The 19,654-nt window shown below is 44.2% G+C and overlaps 1 protein-coding gene across 1 annotated transcript in view; it reads left to right on the plus strand.

Moving 5' to 3' along the window:
* Window positions 1-2,277: 2,277 nt before the first annotated feature.
* G2E3 (G2/M-phase specific E3 ubiquitin protein ligase) overlaps window positions 2,278-19,654 on the plus strand; it is a 41,709-nt gene continuing 24,332 nt past the window's right edge. The window contains exons 1-8 of the mRNA XM_019551929.1: window positions 2,278-2,353; window positions 4,462-4,614; window positions 6,635-6,694; window positions 12,639-12,736; window positions 15,103-15,204; window positions 16,034-16,158; window positions 17,846-18,011; window positions 19,384-19,490. Coding sequence (XP_019407474.1) covers window positions 6,658-6,694; window positions 12,639-12,736; window positions 15,103-15,204; window positions 16,034-16,158; window positions 17,846-18,011; window positions 19,384-19,490 — 635 coding nt within the window. The 5' untranslated portion in view covers window positions 2,278-2,353; window positions 4,462-4,614; window positions 6,635-6,657. The remainder of the gene's footprint in view (window positions 2,354-4,461; window positions 4,615-6,634; window positions 6,695-12,638; window positions 12,737-15,102; window positions 15,205-16,033; window positions 16,159-17,845; window positions 18,012-19,383; window positions 19,491-19,654) is intronic.

Genomic DNA, 19,654 nt, shown 5'->3' on the forward strand with positions numbered 1-19,654 from the left:
TCCGGGAACTAATGGGCAAGATCCCCTGGGAGGTCAGTCGGAGGCGGAAGGGAGTCCAGGAGAGCTCTGATTGTATTTTAAAACCTTACTGAGGGCACAGGAATGAACCATCCCAATGTGCACGAAGGCTAACAAGTACAGCAGATGACCAACTTGGCTTAAGGAACTTTTCAATGAGCTAAAACACAAAAAGAAAGCTTACAAGAAGTGGAAATTGGACAAATGACTAGGAAGGAGTATAAAACTATTACTCAAGCATGCTGCAATGAAATCAGGAAGGCTGAAGCACAACAGGAGTTGCAGCTAGCAAGGGATGTGAACAGTAACAAAAAGGGTTTCTACGAGTATCGTAGTAAGCAGAGGAAGAGTAGAGAAAGTGCAGGTCCCTTCCTGAACAGGAGAGGCAATCTAGAACAGATGATGTGGAAAAGAATGAACTCCTCACTGCCTTTTTTACCTGAGTCTTCACAGGCAAGGTCAGCTTCCAGACTAGTGCACCTGGCAGCACAGTTTGGGGAAGAGGTGAGCAGTCAACAGAACAGGTCAGGGACAATTTAGAAAAGTAGGATGTGTACAAGTCTTTGGGTCTGGACACGATGCACTTGAGAATGCTGAGGGAGTTGGTTGATTTGATTGCAGACCCACTGGTTATTATGTATTTGAAAACTCAGTCCTGGATGATTCCAAAAGGGTGCCCATCTTTAAGAAAGGGAAGAAGGAGAATCTGGGGAACCAGTTAGCCTCATGTAGGGTCCCTGGAAAGATCGTGGAACAGGTCCCCAAGGAATCCATTCCTAAGCACCTGGAAGAGAAGCATGTGATTCTTGTCTTTCAGTCCTCCAGACCCCTGCTGCCTTGAAGTGTGACTGCTTCAAATGTGAGCTAGCACTAACATGCAACAACATCACTCCTACCCTACAGGAAACAGCTGTGTTGAGAAAGTATCCAAAAGATCAGGCATTTGCTTACTGTACTGCATGGCATTCTGATTCAAATATCAGCCCTATGTAAAAACAAACCATTAAATTATTAAAACAGATGAACTGATCTAACCTAGTATGTCATTGTTAACAGACTATCACCATCAGGTATGTTTTGCCACCTGGCAGTGGTTTGTTCTGATGTCCCTCCTGAAAAAAAGGCAGAAATGGAAGAAACCTGCTAACCTATACAGTCAGCATACTGTAGATGTACCCCCACTTTCCCCCCTGCTGTGGTTACACCTCCCCCTTGCCTTGTCTGAGAAGCAGCGCATCTCCTTCCTTCCCCATTATGCTGTGTAGTGAAAGGTCAGTTGTCACAGTGTCGTCTAAGGACAAAGGCAGACAGTTCTCTGGGTAAATGCGTTATTTATTAGACCAACTATTTCCAACTTTTTAGTTGGTCTAATAAAAGATACCACGTTTACCCAAAGAACCTTGTCTGCCCAGTGAGAGCGAATGCACCGAATCACGCGCAGAGGCCAGGGCGGCCGCCCTCGGGAGCGTCCCCGCTCTGCCTCTGGTGTGAGGTGCGACCAGCCTCCACGCCAGGGGTCAGCGATGTGTTTGGGAAACACCCGCGGCCTCGACCTGCAAGATGTCAACGTGCGAGGGACAGAGGGCGGGGGAGCCACGAGGGCCCGATCCCCGTTGTGGCAGCGCAGCCCCAGCCCCTTCCCTGCCGCGCGTCCGCCCGGGTGCCAAGCAAAATGCCTGCGAGTGCCGCACTGTGGGCCGCATGGCGGGGTTGCCGACCCCTGCTCCAAGCTGTCGGCTCCGCTCCAGAAGCGCAGTTCAGGGTCCAGAAGAGCGCAGCATCTCCGCTCCCCGCCTGAGACGCGGAGAGGGATGCTTTGCATTCAAAACTTTGTCTGGCTTCATCTCACCCCAGACGAACGATGACCGCATAAGATCCTTGCCCCTGGCAAAACCCTGGCCCGCGGCGGCCGTAACATCCCTCCGCCGCTCCCCGCAAAGCGGAGACAAATGACGGGCGCGGAGGGAAGCGGCCGGGACACGCACAAAGCGCGCTGAGCGGGGCCGGGCGCGGGCATCGAAGCGTCCCTCTGGCTGCCCCAGCCCGCGGCGCCGGGCGCTAGGGGGCAGCATCGCCAGAGCTCACGTCCCTCCAGGCCGCGCGGAGCGCCCATCGCCCTGATCCACCGCTAGGCAGCTCCAGCCGAGCGCCGACGCTGCCGAGCGGTTGCCGGGCGCCCCGCCGCCCGTGCGGGAGGGGGAGGGTACGCAGGCGGGGTTCGGAGACTGACTTCCGGGATGCCGCCGGATGTTGCCGTTTGAAATCGTCTGGCGGTTGGTGCGCGCGGCGCTGGAGCCGGGCGGCGGGAGGAGGCGGTGACGGGGCCGCCGCGGCGGTGAGCAGCGGGCGTGGGGCGCTGTGTCCGGTATGACGCGGAGGGGCCCCGGTTCCTCGGGCCGCGTTGCCACCTCGGGCCCCTTTGTCCGCCCGGGGAAGACTGGTGGGCAGCCCGGGGCGCAGAAGCCCCACCCTAGCCCTCCTTTGTCCCTGCGCATTCGCTGCGGGCTCCTCAAAGCCCAGCCTGGCGCCGCGGGGCGCAGGGAGGGCCAGGCCGCCCTCGGGGGCTGGGTGGTCCCCGCGTTTCTCAGTCGGGTGTGGGGCGCCCTGAGGCGCTTACAGGGGTGCTGTAGGCGGCGCTGGTCGGGGAGCACGGGGGTGGGGGGGAGTACCAGGCGGTGACTCCAAGTACTCTCAGAGACCAGACAGCCCCTTTCTGAGCTCTTGGGAACAGGAGAATTGCTCTGTTTCTTCTTGTAATTGGAGAAGGAGTGCAAATTAACAGCTGGCACTTTCCAAGGGGTGCCTGGCGTCAGGTAAGGTTATGAGCTGCTGTCTTAAGATCTAGGTAATATGTCTCCAAGTTTGGTCTGCCAGGATTTTAGCTGCTAAGTGAAAAAGGGAAGTGCTTGCTTTCAGAATGAGTGGCAGGCTGGAGTGGCCTTATTTGACCCATCTGGCATTTTGTTTACACTGGCAAACTTGTGAGGATGGCACCGATAGTTTAGTAGTTTCCTTCTTTCTTCTGTTTCTCTCGAAGAGATGAGCATATTGTAGATCTGTCAGAAGGTTTTCTTTCCTGGTCTCTCCAGGTCATGCAGTTTACATAATGAAATGTATCCGGCAGTTTTTCTTGCAGGAAAACCGTTGACACCAGTGGCACTTCCTGCAGGTGGCACCTGGGGTTTCATGCATGTCTAGTCATTTGCCCCCACCAATCCTTGAAAGGTTAAGCGGGAGCTTAAGGGTATGCTGTATTGGCAGGGATAGAAGAGAACAGAAGTCTGCTCTTTTAGCAACAACAGCTTTTCTCTCTTATGGTTCAACATCTGCACAAGGGCCTCCCCAAGCTCACCACACTTGAGGCCGATGAGTTCAAACAGGCAGACTGCTGCTGTTGAGGGCCTTGTCACAGGGAGAACATGAGGCCCTAACAGATTATCTGTGAAATTCTACAAGACTTTCTGGTCTATCCTTGGCCTGGGCTCTTCTGTGTGTCAACTGCTGGCAAGCAGTCCTCAGGCTGCTGACTGAAAAAGGGGATCTCTCTGAATTGGCAACCAATATCGCTCCTGTCCACTGATTACAAAATCCTGACCAAAGCCCGGGCCAACTGGTACAAAATGATCTTGGCCTCTTCCACAGGCCCTGAACAGAGCTAATGCATACCTGGCAGAATTATCCAGGAGAGCCTTCTGCTACGTGACCTGCTAGCAGTCATGGAGCTCTTCATCCTGAGCACCAGCCTTTTCTCCATAGACCAAGAAAAAGCCTTAAACTGGGTTGACTGTGACTTGCTTGGCTATCAGCAAAAGCCCCGGCCAACTGACTGGGCCTACACTCTTTCCACTTTGTTTCATGCCTCTTGGTAGACCACCTGCTACCTGGAGGACCCCCTCCCACACAATGAATTCTCCCTAATAGCAGTTTGCTAGATAGATTTTTCCTGCCCCCACATCACTGCCTATTTCTCCAGCTGTGGACAGCAGTGAGAGGTAGGCCCAATACCCAGTTATCCCTCTATTCCCAACAAGAACAGTGATGGTGGCTGTTTCAAGATCCTGTCTGGAAAGGCACTTTACACCTGGGCAGTCAAAATGCATCATGCCCATGTCCTTGCCACCTGCTCTGACATGACCAGAGCAAGCCCACGCAGCCTGGAATACCATGTAAAAGCTGTCTGTTGCCATGAGAATCGGTGACCTCTAGTGACTGCTACATGGGGCCCTGGCTACAAGTACCTTTGACCATTTTGGACAGTGTCAGCAGTGCAAAAGGACCACACACTTGCACTTTTACCTTTTGTTTTTAATATTTGTATAATAAAGGTTTAAAACATCACATCTCTCTCTCTGTCTCTCTCCTCCTCGTGGGGTGTATGTGGGAAGGGGAGGATGGTTCTGGTTCTTACTGCTAGCCATATTTCTGCTCTTCTTCTGTCTTTAGGGTTTTCATGCAGTTCATTAAATCAAGGAGACTGGTATCCTCTGCCCTTTCGGATAATCTCTCAGTTGAAGTACTATAGCAGCTTGAGGACATTGAGAGTACCAGTGGCTTTTGAGGAGCAAGCCAAAGCACGTTGCAGAGCATTCCGAAGAGGTAAGAAGCAGCGTAAGTCCTATTCTTGGCCTCCCTCAAAGAAGGATGAGAAAAGACAGCTCTGTTTCTTGGTCATGTCATCCAGTTTAGTTGACTTAAATTGTGCTGTTACCACAGTGGTGGGCCTCTGCAGGAGGCTCCCTTGTCTGCTCTGTGGGGAACACAATATTATAAACAATGCAGTGTGCTCCCAAGCTGCACTCTTTATGGCATATTTGTAGGATCTGTTACCTTTTGCAGCCCTGAAAACACAGTTCAGCCATACTAGTCCTGAGGAAAGCCCCCAGACTCTAGTAGCTTAAGTGCAACCTTCCCAGAACCTCAGCCACAAGACCATTTTGGTTTTAAAGTTCCCTTCCTGGAGATATATAATAGTTCAAAACATACTAGGCATTTATACGCATGCCAGATATCTGCTCTGATGTGCTAATTAATATGACCTCGGCAGCCTCTGTTCATCCCCACGCTTCAAAATGGTTGTGGGGGCACTTAAAAGCTTGTCAAGTGAGCCATTTTGAAGCACAGGACACTAAATACATGTGATGCTGTGGCTGCTTTAATTAGAGCAGCTCTCAGAGCCACTCTAATTCTAGTGCCCCACCCTGGAGCACATGTATAGATGCCCACTTTCAACACGCATATACAGACTTTATAAGAGTTTTTAAATATAGTTATTCTTTATTTTAGGTAGCACAAGAAATGCATAGATCTAGACAAAATAAGCATTCCCTATCTCATTTTCCTTACCAGCTTTGCTATTCTGTAGGCTTAGGTTAGAGTCCTCTAAGAGTCTAGGATCCCACTTCTGCTTCAAAATATGGATTTTTCTTAGTTCTGAAATATCTGCTCTACCACTGCTCAAACTTTGTCCCATATGCTTACGAGATCCCCTTTATTTTATAACCTCTGGGTATTTGTTAGAAAATTAGAAGCTCATTGTCTCCCTGCCCACCCACATGATCAGCCTAAATACCTGGTTACTTGGGAGAACCAGCTTGGTTTGGCTACCTTCACCTTTGTATGTTGTATTTCCAGTTAGATCTGGAAATAGGCTCTGGGCAGCTGTAGCACGTGGCTGGAAGGCTGCAAACAGCTGTAACAGGGTCTGCAGCCCTGGCACAGGCTCCCTGGCTTTGGCAGCTGCACACATCCCTCTGTGGGGACAGTGGGGGAGAAGCCAGGGTTGCACTGCCCCAGTCATGCACAGAGAGGTGTGCGCACAGCTGCTACAACCATGGAACTGGTGCTGGGGCTGTGGAGCCCTATGTAGCTGGCTGCACCTGGCCTGGGCTCTTGGCAGCTGCTGGCAGAAGCTGCCTAGAGTCTGGGTGGTCTGTGGCATGCTGAGGAAAATGGCCTTGTGTGCCATGCTCTCTGGCACTTGTGCCAACCCCTGCACTAATCTATTGATCTAGTTTTCACTCCCAGCAAGCATCCTAGAAAAATGCAATCTCTTTAAGTCTGGTATTGAGTATGTGAGTAAATAGGGAGGCTGAGTAACACAACTCTTAACAAGAATATAGAACTTTTCCACATCCTCCATGTATGTCAAATGAGATGATTGTACAAAAGTATCAAAATGACCAAGTCTATAATGGTGTTAGTATTTTCAAGTTTTTACAAGCAAGAATCTTGATTCTTATAATTTCTGGAATGTTTATGCTATTTTCTTGACAAGTATTTCTAGCATTTCTTGAAAAATGTTACATGTACTAGGGAAATAAGAATTTGCATTAATAAAAGACTTAGCTTCTCTTGAAGTATATTTTTCTGAACTTTTGCTGTCTATAATTTCAACCTTTCAATTACAGAGAATTTGAATTAAATCGTCGTCTTCTTGGTTGTGTCATAGAAAAAGGAGCTAGTATTGCAAAAGAAAAAGTTATAAGTAGGAAACATGATTTTTTTTTCACTTGAAATTAAATGAAAATGCAGATTAAACGCACTAAACTGGATGTAATGCTCTAATGCATTTTCAACACACCAGATGTATTTGAGTCTTTGTTTTTAATTTCCTTAGTATACAACTAGAACAACACTAGAATGAATGAAAACAGCATCTCCAACGTCCAAAACCCACGTAAGTTTCTCTTTTTAAAAAAGAAAAAAAATAACACTTTTTTGCTGATTTTCTTTACAGAGTTTGTAGAGCATAGCTAGGATAACTAGACTGAAATTCTGTTTTGAAATAACTTCAATAGTGTGATTTTTTTTTTTTTTTTTTTTAACAGGTAGTTCAGGATGGCAGCAATATTAGAAAAATAGACGAAGTAGTAAATGTGTATGTTAGCGTTACATGCATCATGGTGAATTAAGGATAGAATTATAGTTTAAATAGCTTATTTCCTTAATACTCAAACAAGAACCTAATTTGTGGCTGAGTTTAAAGTCTTTTCTAATCTCTGGAAAAAATACATGTTTTAGTTTGTAAGTTATAACAGCTTTGCTTAGCTTTAGCTGTACATGAGACATGTCTATTAAGTTGACTTAATTTCTCAAATGATAGAAGTTAAAATAAGTTTCCTTGTCCTGTTGTGATTGTTTGCTGATGGCACTGCATGAATATGGCTTTATTATATTGATGCAAACAAGATTTTTTAAATACAGATTTCTGCTGCAGGTCAGAATTAAAGGTGCTTGAAATTTCATTTTTGGCTATGCAAGATGCAATTTTTGTTTTACTGAGTTGTTTCTTTAGTAACGTTAACTGGCATTTTGGCTAGGAACCAGAAGTTACACACAAACTAGTTTAAGTAATCAGAAACTGATTTAAACTGATTTAAACCTGTAACAGAGCATAAGTTCACTGCACATAAACAATTTAAAATGGCGGAATCTGGTTTAAGATAAACCTGGTTGAATGATTTCATAGATTTCATAGACATTAGGGCTGGAAGGGACCTCGGAAGATCATCGAGTCCAGCCCCCTGACCCAGGCGGAGGAAGTCAGCTGGAGTTGTAGGATCCCAGCAAGATAAACATCCAAATTTCCCAGTAGGTGCTTGAGCGACCTCCAGGCTATTCCAGACTTTGGGAGCTCGGACAGTAAAGAAGTTCTTCCTTATGTCCAGCCTGAAACAGTCTTGCAGGAGTTTATAGCTGTTCAACCTTGTCATCCCTTGGGGCACTGTGGTGAACATCGTAAGCTCTGTTTTCTTGACCTCTGATTATGCACGTGGCTCTTCTCTGGACTCTCCCAAGCTTCTCCACATCCTTTTTGAATTGTGGAGTCCAAAACTGGATGCAGTACTCCAGCTGCAGCCTCACCAAGGGCAAGTACAACAGGAAAATGATGTCCCGGGATTTGCTTGAAGCATCTGTGAATGCAAGCCAGCATTTTGCTTGCTTTACTAGCTGCAGCATCACATTGAAAGCTCATGTTCATCTTGTGGTCAATCATGACCCCCAAGTCCCTTTCATCTGTAGTGCTAGTCAGTGTAGCACTGCCGGGCCTGTAAGGACGCTGCAGGTTTTTCTTCCCAAGGCGGAGAACCTTACATTTTTCGGTGTTAAATACCATCAGGTTCTCGTCGCCCATTTCCTGAGCCTGTTAGCATCAGCTTGGATTGCCCTTCTGCCCTCGAGTATGGATACTTTACCCCAAAGTATGGTATCATTGGCAAACCTGGCCAGTCCACTTCTGACTCCAATGTCCACATCATTAATGAAGAGGTTGAACAGTATAGGTCCAAGGACAGAGCCTTGAGGGACCCCACTGATCGCACGACATAATGACAATTGACTTCAATCAACCACCACCCTCTGGGTCCGACCACAGAGCCAATTCCCCAGCCACAGATCATGTAGGGCCAAGGCCACAGTTGGCCAGTTTTGCCAAGAGGTGATCATGGGATACCAGATGGAAAGCTTTTTTAAAGTCCAGATATACGACATCAGTCTTCTCTCCCTTGTCTAAGTGATAGGTCACTTGGTTGTAAAAGGAAATAAGGTTGGTCAGGCAAGTCCTAACTGCAACAAACCCATGCTGGCTGTCCCTCAAGATGTTGCCATCGCCAGTCTGTTAAGAATGGCCTCTTTGATAATCTTTTCTAAGATCTTCCCCAGGATAGAGGTCAGGCTGATGGGCCTATAGTTTGCCGGACCCACTTTCCTCCCTTTCTTGAAGATAGGCACCACGTTGGCCTTCTTCCAATCTTTGGGCACTTGACCAGAGCGCCAGGAGTTCTCAAAGATCTGTGCCAGGGGCTGAGCCATGATGCTATTCAGCTTCTTGAGTACCCTGGGGTGTAGATTGTCAGAGCCAACTGACTTGAAGGTGTCCAGCCTCTCAAGGTGTTCCTTTGCAAGGTCAGCATTGATGGAGAGTAAGGAATCTTCCTCACCCAGGCCTCCCTGTTCCATGATGGGCAGGGACATCTCATGGGACTGGTGAAAGACCGACGCAAAGTACCCATTTAGTAAGTTGGCTTTTTCCTGGGCGTCAGTTGTCAGTTGTCCCATCTGGTTTAGCAGGGGTCCAGTGTTGCCCTGCATTGTGCTTGATACTTGTAGCCAGTTTGAATTCTGTTGCAGCCTTAGCTATCCTTGTTTGCTCCTTGCAGGTCTGGACCAGTGCAGATTATTCCTCCTTGGAGGTGGATCTCGTCCTCCATCCTCTGTAGGTCTTTCTTTTTAGATGCAGGAGGTCCACTAGTTCCTTGCTGAGCCAAGGGGGCTGCTGTGCCCTTTTGCTGCCTTTCCTCCCAGATGGAATAGACTTAGCTTGTGCATCTAGGGTCGCTCGTCGCTCCCTTGAGGAGCAACCACTCTTTCTGAACTCTCCTCCCCTTGGGGTTGTGGTCCCTTAGGGCCTCATCGACAAGCCTCCTGAGCTTGTCAGAGTCAGCTTTCCTGAAGTTGAGGACTTCTGTATTGCTGACTGACTTGCCAGCTTTATGGCGGATGGTGAAGGTGATCAGCTCATGGTTGCTGTCACCCAGCTTCCCTTCGATCATTAGGTCGCTGATTAGGTTGTCCCTGGTTGCCAGTACCTGGTCAAGCAGCACTTTACCTCTCATTGGCCCATAGACTTCTTGCGTCAGCTAGAGCTCATCCACGCACATGGGGAGGCTTGGCGACCACTCGGATTTAGCCCGAGCGCTCCTCCCACGAGATGTCTGGGTAGTTGAAGTCTCCCATGACAACCATGGACTGGGAGTGTGCAGCCTCAGCCAATTCCTTGACAAACTCCTGATCAAGCTCTTGATTCTGGGTGGGAGGTCTGTAATAGACTCCCACAATTGTCCCCTGTGCGGTATTCCCTACGGATTTTAACCCGGAGGGTCTCCAGTTGTTCACCTTGGGTGCCAATCTTAGCTTGCAGGGACGTGTAGCTCTCCTTGACAGAGAGAGCTACACCCCCACCCCTTTCGTCCACTCAATCTGTCCTGTACAGGGTATAGCCATCTATACCCATGGTCCAGTCAAGGTTGGAGTCCACCAGGTCTCCGTTATTCCTGTGACATTGTAATTTTTTGTGTTAAGCAGGACAAGTTCCTCCTGTTTATTCCCCAAGCTCCTGGCATTGGTGTACAGGCATGCAAGTGTCCCCGTGGGGGCCCTTGCCTTGCCTACAGGTTGTTTCAGGGCTGGGGCAGGAGTGGGCTCCCTTAAGTGCCTTGGCAGGCCATCAGTGGCAGTAGCTCCCTGGCGGACTTAGTTTAAAGCCCGGTGGAGCAGGTCAGCCAATCTGGCTAAGAGCCTCCTCCCCAGTAGAGAGAGGTGGAGGCTGTCCCTTCCCAGCAGCTCGCTGCCTCTCTCACCAAAGAGCGAACTGTGGTTGTGGAAGCTGAAGCCTTCTTGATGATACCAGCGCCTCAGTTTTTGGTTCACTGGGTAGTATCAGAATGTAATATCAGACTTGACTGATTCGGGTCAAACTGGTTTATGGAACTTTTGTCCCAGACCCCTTCCTGGTTTAAGTTAAATTTGAGTCCTCCAGCATCCCAGCATGCTTTTCAGCCCTGGGCTGGATTGGGCTGGTCTGTCTGCTCCAGCAAGCAGGGCTGCCCTCTCCCCCAGCCCCCTCGAGCCACAGCTCCAGCTGGCTGTGAAGGAGGTGGAGACGGCAGACACAGCTTCAGCCACCTGCCCCACCCTCCCCTCACTGCTCAAGCAGGGATCCCCCTCTTCTACAGCAGGGACCCCAGTGGCAAGAACCCCAGCCACTGTCTGGCCACATCACCCCTATGCTAGCTAATGCGGAGAGGTGTCTGTGTGTCTCCAATTTCACTGGAAAAAGGCAGACAGAATACTCTTTGGAACTAATCAACAGTTCAGCTGGTAATGCCCCTCCATTCTTCCTTACAAATGCTTGGAAAAAGCTGTTTAAGAAGAGCTTGAACTAATGAGAGAGGCTTTTGTTTTCTTGATGGGCTGATAAGCTCTCTGCTGGCTTCCTTGCTTGCTTCAAAGGTCTCAATTTGCCAGTGTTCAACAGAGGACAGAGAGAGGTGTGAGAAATGACCTGGTTTGCAATGCATGGGACCTGTGAGTGCCCATCAGTTTGCTGCAGACAGTATAAAAAAGCAGGGAGAGGGAGATTGAAAAGCTCAGTATCAGCAGCAGATGCATGCATTTCACACAAGCAGTCCTCCCTCCCCCCACCTCCCGTTTGCCTCATAGTGGTAGCCAGGGGCTGGAGGCTGGCAACACTCCCCGCCCCTTCAGCAGCAAGTCAAGAGCTGCTACCCCTTCCCACTTGAGGCACACCCCAGCTGGGGACTGTGCAGACAGGATGGGGGTTTAAACCACTCCCTAATCATAGGACTGAGCTGAGGTGGAAAGGGAGTGTAGCAGGTCCTTGCTGGGGCCTGGCCATACACCCCTCCATCCTCAGCCCAGCATTGTGGAAGGGAAGGAAGGGTTTGCTCTAGTGCCTCAGGCTTCTAGTTTGAGCCACTGCAGGCATGTGCCTGCATTTCCTGAATCAAAGGTAAATGTCTATCCACTTACAAATCAGTTCATTCTCTGCAGGTCAGACTAACCTACAAAGATTAAATCAATTCAGGCTTGGGCTTTTTGAATGTCTGTCCCTAGCCTTTAAGTTTGTTGCTTCCAAGCTTTGAGTACATCAGTAGACCAGTTTTGGACACTCAATTACACATTTTACAAGCATTTCTATTATTATGTAATTCAGTAATGGAACAGCTGGTGCTGAATGATATATTGGAGAAAGACTCTCACATGTATGTGAAAAACCAATGGACTATAAAGAGATCAAGTTCTGTTGAGCTCATAATATTGTTAGGCAGTTGTCAGTGTCATTTACATTTCCATAGAAAAATAATATTTAGTGACTTTATTTTAAAAGATACCTATTTATGCATTTCTAACATAGACTTCACTGATAGCATTAGTATGCTCAGATGACACAATATAATTTTAGCTGTCCTTTAGAAAAAGAATTTAACTAGCAGTGTGAAGTTTTTTGGTGTCCTAAAAGACATCTTATGTCAAAGGCCTTTGCCTGAATCAGAACAGGTAAGAACAGTGCCATCCCTGGGGGTAGGGAGAACAAATCTGCCCTGGGCCCTGCATTTCGGGGGGCCCCATGAAGCAAAGCCAGCTTCACATCTGGCCATTCACCACCACAACCCCTCCCTTCCCCACTGTGTCTGGGCCCCGGGCCCTGCACCCTGCTACAGTCATTTCCAGGTAGGAACCAGCAAAAACAAATTCTTTTTAGGAGCTGTAGAAGAACGGAAGATGTGAGTTGCTCTTCCTGTTGTTTCTGCACTACATTAATCCTACCCCAGGGAAAAAAAAAAAAAAACATAAAATGGGAGTATAAAGCATCCCATTAAAAAAATAAATCAGAGCAGCACTAATCACTTAATGGAGGTGGAAGAGTGTGATTACATATTAATTGCATAGCATTCCAACACTTGTCAGCCAGATGGGAGATACTGATCTTCCTATATTTAAACAGAAGCCTACCTCCTTTTCACTGTCTTCTCTGTCATGAGTCTGTTTTGTTAATGCAGTGTCCTTAAGTGGTTCTAAAATGTGTCTCAACATTTTAGCCTGTGTCCTCTGTCAACGGACAGATGACTGTCCTGAAAAATATGGAGAAAAGAGGATTTATGAGACCTGTAATCTTGCAGTTCATTACTACTGTTTGGTAAGTATTTTACATTAATCCTGAACAGAATTTGAGAAGCTTTCCTATTTTTCTAACAATAAGTTAATTTAACAGCAGTAAACTTAGAACTATCTGTACAACAGAAGAAGAAAACACCACAATATGTGGTAACTCTATTCAGTAATAATATTGAATGGAATTAATGAATGAATAAATAAGTAAATAGAAATAGTTTATTTCCAATAAGGTATCACACAGGTAATTTTTATTCCTATTCATAAAAATTGTGGCTACTCTTTAAAAACAATATTAAGAAAAATTCCTGTCTTTTTTCTCACCTCTAAATTTTCATCTATGTAAAAGGGAGATATAATTTCAGAATGTTAGTATCTTAGATAGAATCAATGAGTCGGAAGGGACCTAGACAGATCATTGAGTCCTACCCCCTGCCATGGGCAGGAATGAGCACTGGGGGTGGGAGAGGTCATAAGATCCCAGCCAGGTACCTATCCAGTCTCCTCTTGAAACCTTTATGACATTTTCCCCCTGCTGCTACAGTGAATCCCCTTTACAACCAATACCGATATACAGTATTTCCTTAACTAATGTTGTTCTTAGTCTTCTTAAGAGCTTAATGTTCCAGAATAGATAGGAACCAGCAAAACCAATTTCTTCATGTTAGGGCTTCATGTTCCAGCTCTAAAGAAAATGTTCTTGTTTCCAAATGGATACTGAGAGCTGTACACACAAGTTTCTTCTCCCAGAGCTTACCTTTTTAATAATAAAATTTTAAAAGCTGTGTATAGCTATGGTACAAAGCAGCCAGAACATTTTTAATATTTTTAGCTGTGATTAATACTTCCTGGAATTTGTGTTCCAGTTAGAAGCTGAAAAGTAGTCTACAGTTTTGCTTTATGATTGCCACCTTTTTCCCTTTTCTGAAGACCCCATACATTGCTCTGGCAGCAGGCTATGGGGAAATAACTTAGTAAAAGATCTGATTAGGGACTGTAGAATGTGTTATGCTACATAGCCCTGGCTTGAAGACTGAGAAGAGGCATGAGGTACAAATAGAATGTATGTACTGTTGCTTTTGGTAGTACTAGTAAGGGTGTGTGCATAGTACTACAAAAATTATATGTTCACGTAGTCTGAGACCACTAGGTGGCAGAATCTTCTTTATTTTCCCATTAAGATGATCTTGGATGTTACTTAAAAATGACCCTTTTCCATATTGTTGTAACCACCTTGAATTAGAATTGAATATAAAAATTAAACCCTACAGCTAAAAACCCAATGGTGGGTAGCAGTTCCCTTCATAGAAACAAAACTGATGGGACTGCTGGCCATTTATTATGATCTCATTGTGGTTTGGCATCTAGCAAGAAGTGCTCTCCATAACAATCCTATGAAACTCAGATCTATTTCTTGAAAATACTGTTGCAACTACTTTGCCCAGTTAGTTGTACTTAAAATTACCATCAAAATCCTGTGAACTGACAAGCTTCATTTGTCCTCTCTGAATTTTAAGCTATTACTTTTAAAATTTTCTTTGCCATTGTGAATAATGTTCCCTTTCCAGGAATCCTTCCCTTCAAACACTTAATATTTGCACAAGTTAATATGATCAAGGTTTGTTGGTTATATTCTGCAGCTATTTACTTCTCTGATTTCTATAATGAGCTTCTAGTATAGAAACCAGTTAAAGGCTTTATTAAAATATGAATAAACTGTCTTGCATAAGTTCATCTTATCCATTTAATATGGAGAAATGTGAAGGAGAAAACAGTTATTTTGGTATGATCTGTTCCTGAAACCTTTGTTGACTGTTACTCTATTGCTTGTATAGTTCAAAAGACTTATAACTTCTCTTTAGGAAAAAAAACTAGAATCAGTTGGTCAGTTACTAAAGTCATTTGTGCATTTAAATGACTTTTTTATACGTTCATAACCCCATATACAGCCCTTCAGTAATCTAGATCAGAGTTTCTCAACTGGTGGTTCTTCCAGTTTTGCTTTTGTGCACTTCGATTGAGTGCTGGGGGACTTCCCCCCGCCCACTCTTCAACTGGCTTCTGGGGGACCGCCACTCATCAACTGGTGGGACCAGGATTTTTTGACCTTACACAGGTGGGACATAAGGTGCAAAAAGTTGAGAATCACTGCTTTAGATTACCATCCAAACAGATCTTAGGATACTAGATTTCTATAGTTGCTTAACAGCAGAGCAGTGTGGTGAGAAGAAAGGAAAGCCCATCTGCATTTTGAGTGGAGGAATCACGTATTGCCTTAACTTTTGACAAATTGATGTGCCAGGTTTCTCTAATCAACCAATATTTTACTACAAAGTTCAATGTGTATAATTAGTCAAATGTCTTGATTATTAAACTTTACTATATTTATAGTTAATGTCAAGTGGAATTTGGCAGAGGGGTGAAGAAGATGAAGGATTTTATGGCTTTTTAATCAATGACATAAGAAAAGAAGTAAACAGAGCTGCAAAACTGGTAAGAATCAAATTATGGTATCATAAGTGATTATCACTCTGTCACATAGCTTTATTCTGTCATGGCATAAATGTGGTTTGCAATGATTCTTGTTTTAAAAACAATCATTTTTGTCTTCACAAATGGAAAATAACAAAACCAAAATTTTTCTGTAGTACTTATTGTCCTCATTTATAGTGTCATATTATGGTATCATGGTATTGGAGGCAGTTGTATTCCACTTTCACGCATCTGTCTGTTTGTTTATTTGGGTGTTAATGTTTGTATATTTTGGTCCCAAAGTAGCAAGACTTTTTGGGGTGTAAATGAAGGAAGAATAGAAATAAAAAAGCCAAAAATGTATAGGATAAAATACAAAGGATTGTAGAAATTCATACAGCCCAATACTTTGAGGATGAAACAAAATGCTGAATGCTTTCATAAGTCAACTGATCATTAACAGATTATAAGAACTGGTTATATATTAAAATATTCTTATTTCCAAAGTGATTATGTTTAGTCACATTGATTGATTGATTTTTTTTTTATATAAGTAACATTTTAACAATGTATTTTGCCTGTATAGACCTGGGATGTTACAGTATACAACAAATGCAGTCTAACTTGTTAATCAGAGGTTACTTAGCTCTTAAACTTCTGTTTCTTAATTCCCTGAAAAGTGCATAAAAGCGTAAATAAAACTAGCTAGACAGTTTGCTCCAGTGATTCAGTTTAATACCATTTCCTTTCCTGTTCTCTTTATGCAAGATCACTTTGGTTAATGGTCATTCCTACAACTTTAATTATGCTACTGTCTTAATATGCTATCATTTCTAACATTTTCTCTTAGAAATGTAATATCTGTAAGAAAAAAGGTGCTTCTATTGGATGTGTAATGCCCAAATGCAAGCGAAGTTATCATTTTCCTTGTGGGGTTCAAAGAGAATGCATTTTCCAATTCATGGAAGACTTTAGGTAAGACTCTTTTTTTTTTTTTTTTTTTGCTCATCAAGTTATAGTTGCATTCTTTACTGAATGGGAGGTAAACTTTTTAAAATACATCTGCTCTTCTATTCAGGCTTTATTTGGAAAAGAAGGAATTGGGCATTTATAAGTAGCCTCCTAAATATATATATATTTACTAGCTAATTGCCTGTCAAGAATGATGGATTTTAGGGAGTGTTTACATGCTGCTTCAGCGGCCAGGGCGCGTTCACTGCCGCCTGAAACTTCCCCTGCGGTGACTCAAACTTGGGCCTGCGCAGCCAATTGCCACAGGCCCAATTTTCTTATCTAATTCTATATATATATCTAGATATAGATAAGAAAGATGTGTATATATGGAATTAAATAAGAAAATAGCAAATTTATTTCCTCAAAGTTGGAGAAGTTCACATTTTCTGATAAACATTTTTATCCATTTTTGCCATGTGCCACGTTGTGGCTCGCATGCAAGCCAAATAAAATGTAACCGTAAAGGGATGAAACTACTCTTGCTTGAACCAAGAGGCAGAGTATGGAGCATCTGGCAACTGTGCCATGAGCATTATTGCTTCAAACATGTGGTATATAGGAAATAATTCACCAGTATCTTAGAGCAGTGGTTTTCAAAGTGGGGTGTGCAAGACAATCCATTGGGGTGCAGGAAGAAAATATTAGAACTTATATAAATATACTTATATTGGGGGTGCATGCTCAAACATTTTTTACTGATAGGGGTGCATGAATATAAATATACGTATATTGGGGGTGCTTGCTCAAAAATGTTTTACTAATAGAGGTGCGCGATCAAAAAAGTTTGGAGACCACTGTCTTAGAGTGTTAATGTTTTCACAAAATGAAGTCATTTTCTACATAAAATTGCTATGTGGATGTTTAAACTGAATGTAATGCGCTTAAACTCTGAAACCTAGCTGTGACTCAGTATATAAATATATTTAGTTTTATAAGTAAAATGTACATTTCCTCCTTGTCCCCCTGACCTGCCAGTCCTTCCAACTCAACTTGGGACCTAGGAAGTAGAGATGAATTCTTCCCTTCTGTGCATCATTGCAAAGATTAACCTCAGCTGTATCTTGACAATATGTATCCAGGCCTCTCTTGACAGTGTGTGAAAATGAAAGAACAGTTTGAGTCCTCATATCCCAGGCAGAGTTTGCAAGTCTAGCAATTAGGGAACAGGGAGAGAATCTCTTAACTTGTTACCCTTTGAACCATAGCATGTACAAGCACCCCCATGCCATTTTTAAGTTTTAATTTTCAGTGTGAATGGAGATTAAAGTGCCACCATGTCTCCTGTATCAGTATTCCTGTGCTTAAAGATGGTGGTAAGGGCACTTGAACTAAAGGTCGTTTGAGCATTGCCACTGATGTTTTTAAGCATGGGAAAGCTGATAAGCAAGACAGGAGGCTGCTGGAGCATGGCAATTGCCACGCTCCAGCAGACTCTATTAATTGATTCTGTTCCAATGTGCTGGAATTCCAGAGCATTAGACCAACCTTGGCACTCATGTATAGGTGCCCAGAGGTACTAGATTTAATGTGCATTAAGTAAAGCATGTTAATGCATAGGTAGGTGCACCCAGGGTGTTGTATTCATCATAAAAAATAGTGACTGTTCTTAAAATTCACTATTAAGCAGACTTTTAATTTTCTATTTAAGGTCATATTGTTGGGATCACAGGCCAGTCCAAAAACTTCCACCTGGTGAATCTAGAGGCTCTTCACAGTGTACTATATGCTTGGAATTTGTTGAACATCTTCCGCAGTACAATATATTGAAAAGTCCCTGCTGTAAAAATGCTTGGTTTCATAGAGACTGCTTGCAGGTAAAGCAGACTTTGATTTCCCTCCCTCAGTGCCACCCCGCCTCCACAAAATAATATTATTTGTATCGTATTTATTTTCTTATTTAAAAGACAATAAATGTAATAAAGGCACAGCAAAAATAAGAGTATAATGGATGTAATCAGGTTTCTGTTGACCGCAGGCACAGGACAGACTAATCTGTCCATGTCCTCAGAATTCTAAAATAAAACTAACTAAAAAATACACATATTTTAGGGGTTTAAGATTAAGAAAAGTTACTTTTTTAGGCATCCTCTTTGACATGCATCCCTTTCAGAAGTCTGTATACCTTTGTTCATCTTTAGGGATATTGAAGAAAGAATGATCTGTTACCCCTTAAGTGCCTTATAATAGTGCCCTACATTCAGAAGCCAGCTCATAAGTAACTTCTGTTCCTCTGTTTTCCATGTTTGAATATGAGTATAAGAATCTTTCCAAATACAAAGTGAATTTAGAGCAGTAATAATTAAAAGGAAGTAATGTGCTTTCACACTGGAGAAGGCATTGTGAACTTATTTGATGGTAGATCACACCTACTATATTTCTCAAATTTAAGATAACCACCCAATAATTTTTCAATTATAAAATCTAATTATTGGAGGGTCTTCTTTTAATTCATCTCCCCCACCACTGCAAAGAAACAAGCAGTGTGGGGGGAGGAGGGAGAAGGTGGTGTGGGGAGGTCAACCAGTTTATTGCCTGCTTGTGCTTGCCCCTGCCTGAACTTTGCTCCATATAAACAGGCTCTGTCCCTGTTCTTGAGGCACTTAGCATGACCCCAGCCCAGTCCTATAGTAGCTGTGTAGGCTGCGCATTGCTGCTACAGGGCTGGGTTGGTGCTGTGCTCAGTGCCTAGGCTGCTGTGGATAGAGCCTGCTTATGCAGAGCAAGGGTAAGGTAGGAAGGGAAGTGGACAGGCAGAGGAGCAGAGGCTGTCTGAGAGTGGGAAGGGAGGCTGCAGGGGGGAGATGGAGTGGGGAAGGTTACAGCTGTGGATATGGCCGCAGTCCCAAGTAGGGGTTGGAGCCCTAGCCACAGCAGCCACCTGTTCCCCTACCAGCCTTATACTTGAGTCAAAGACAAGGAGTGGTTTTTCCTCATGTTAAATGGAGAAAAAAATCTTGTCTTGGAATTGAGTAAATACAGTACTCAGTCTTGTGAAAAGATATGCTAGGTCAGTTTCCTGTAATTTCAGATTGGATGCATCAAGGATGACCAAGGCATTAAAGAAGCTTGTGTTCAGAATGTAGGGCCCAAGTGTTCAGTGTGTGCCAATGGCTTATTGAGACCAAAAGAATGAAAACATAAATGTCAGTAGTCTAATCAGTTTTTTGTTTCTTTGTCCTGGTGCAGTATCAAGCTTTGAGTGCTGGAGTATTTTTCTTTAGGTGTACTGTATGTAATAATAAAGATAAATTTCAGAAGGAAATGTTGAGACTGGGAATACACATTCCAGAAAAGTAAGTGACATTCTAAAATGATGTATATAAATAATTTCTGTTTCATAAATCTTTATAGTTTCATAGTTTCTAGGATCAAAAGGGACCTGAGCAGATCATCGAGTCTGACCCCCTGCCATGGCAGGAAAGAGTACTGGGGTCAAACAACCCCAGCAAGGTGTACA

The sequence above is a fragment of the Crocodylus porosus genome, unplaced genomic scaffold (assembly GCF_001723895.1).
Source record: "Crocodylus porosus isolate Cpor-Errol unplaced genomic scaffold, CroPor_comp1, whole genome shotgun sequence".
Classification (NCBI taxonomy): Eukaryota; Metazoa; Chordata; order Crocodylia; family Crocodylidae; genus Crocodylus; species Crocodylus porosus.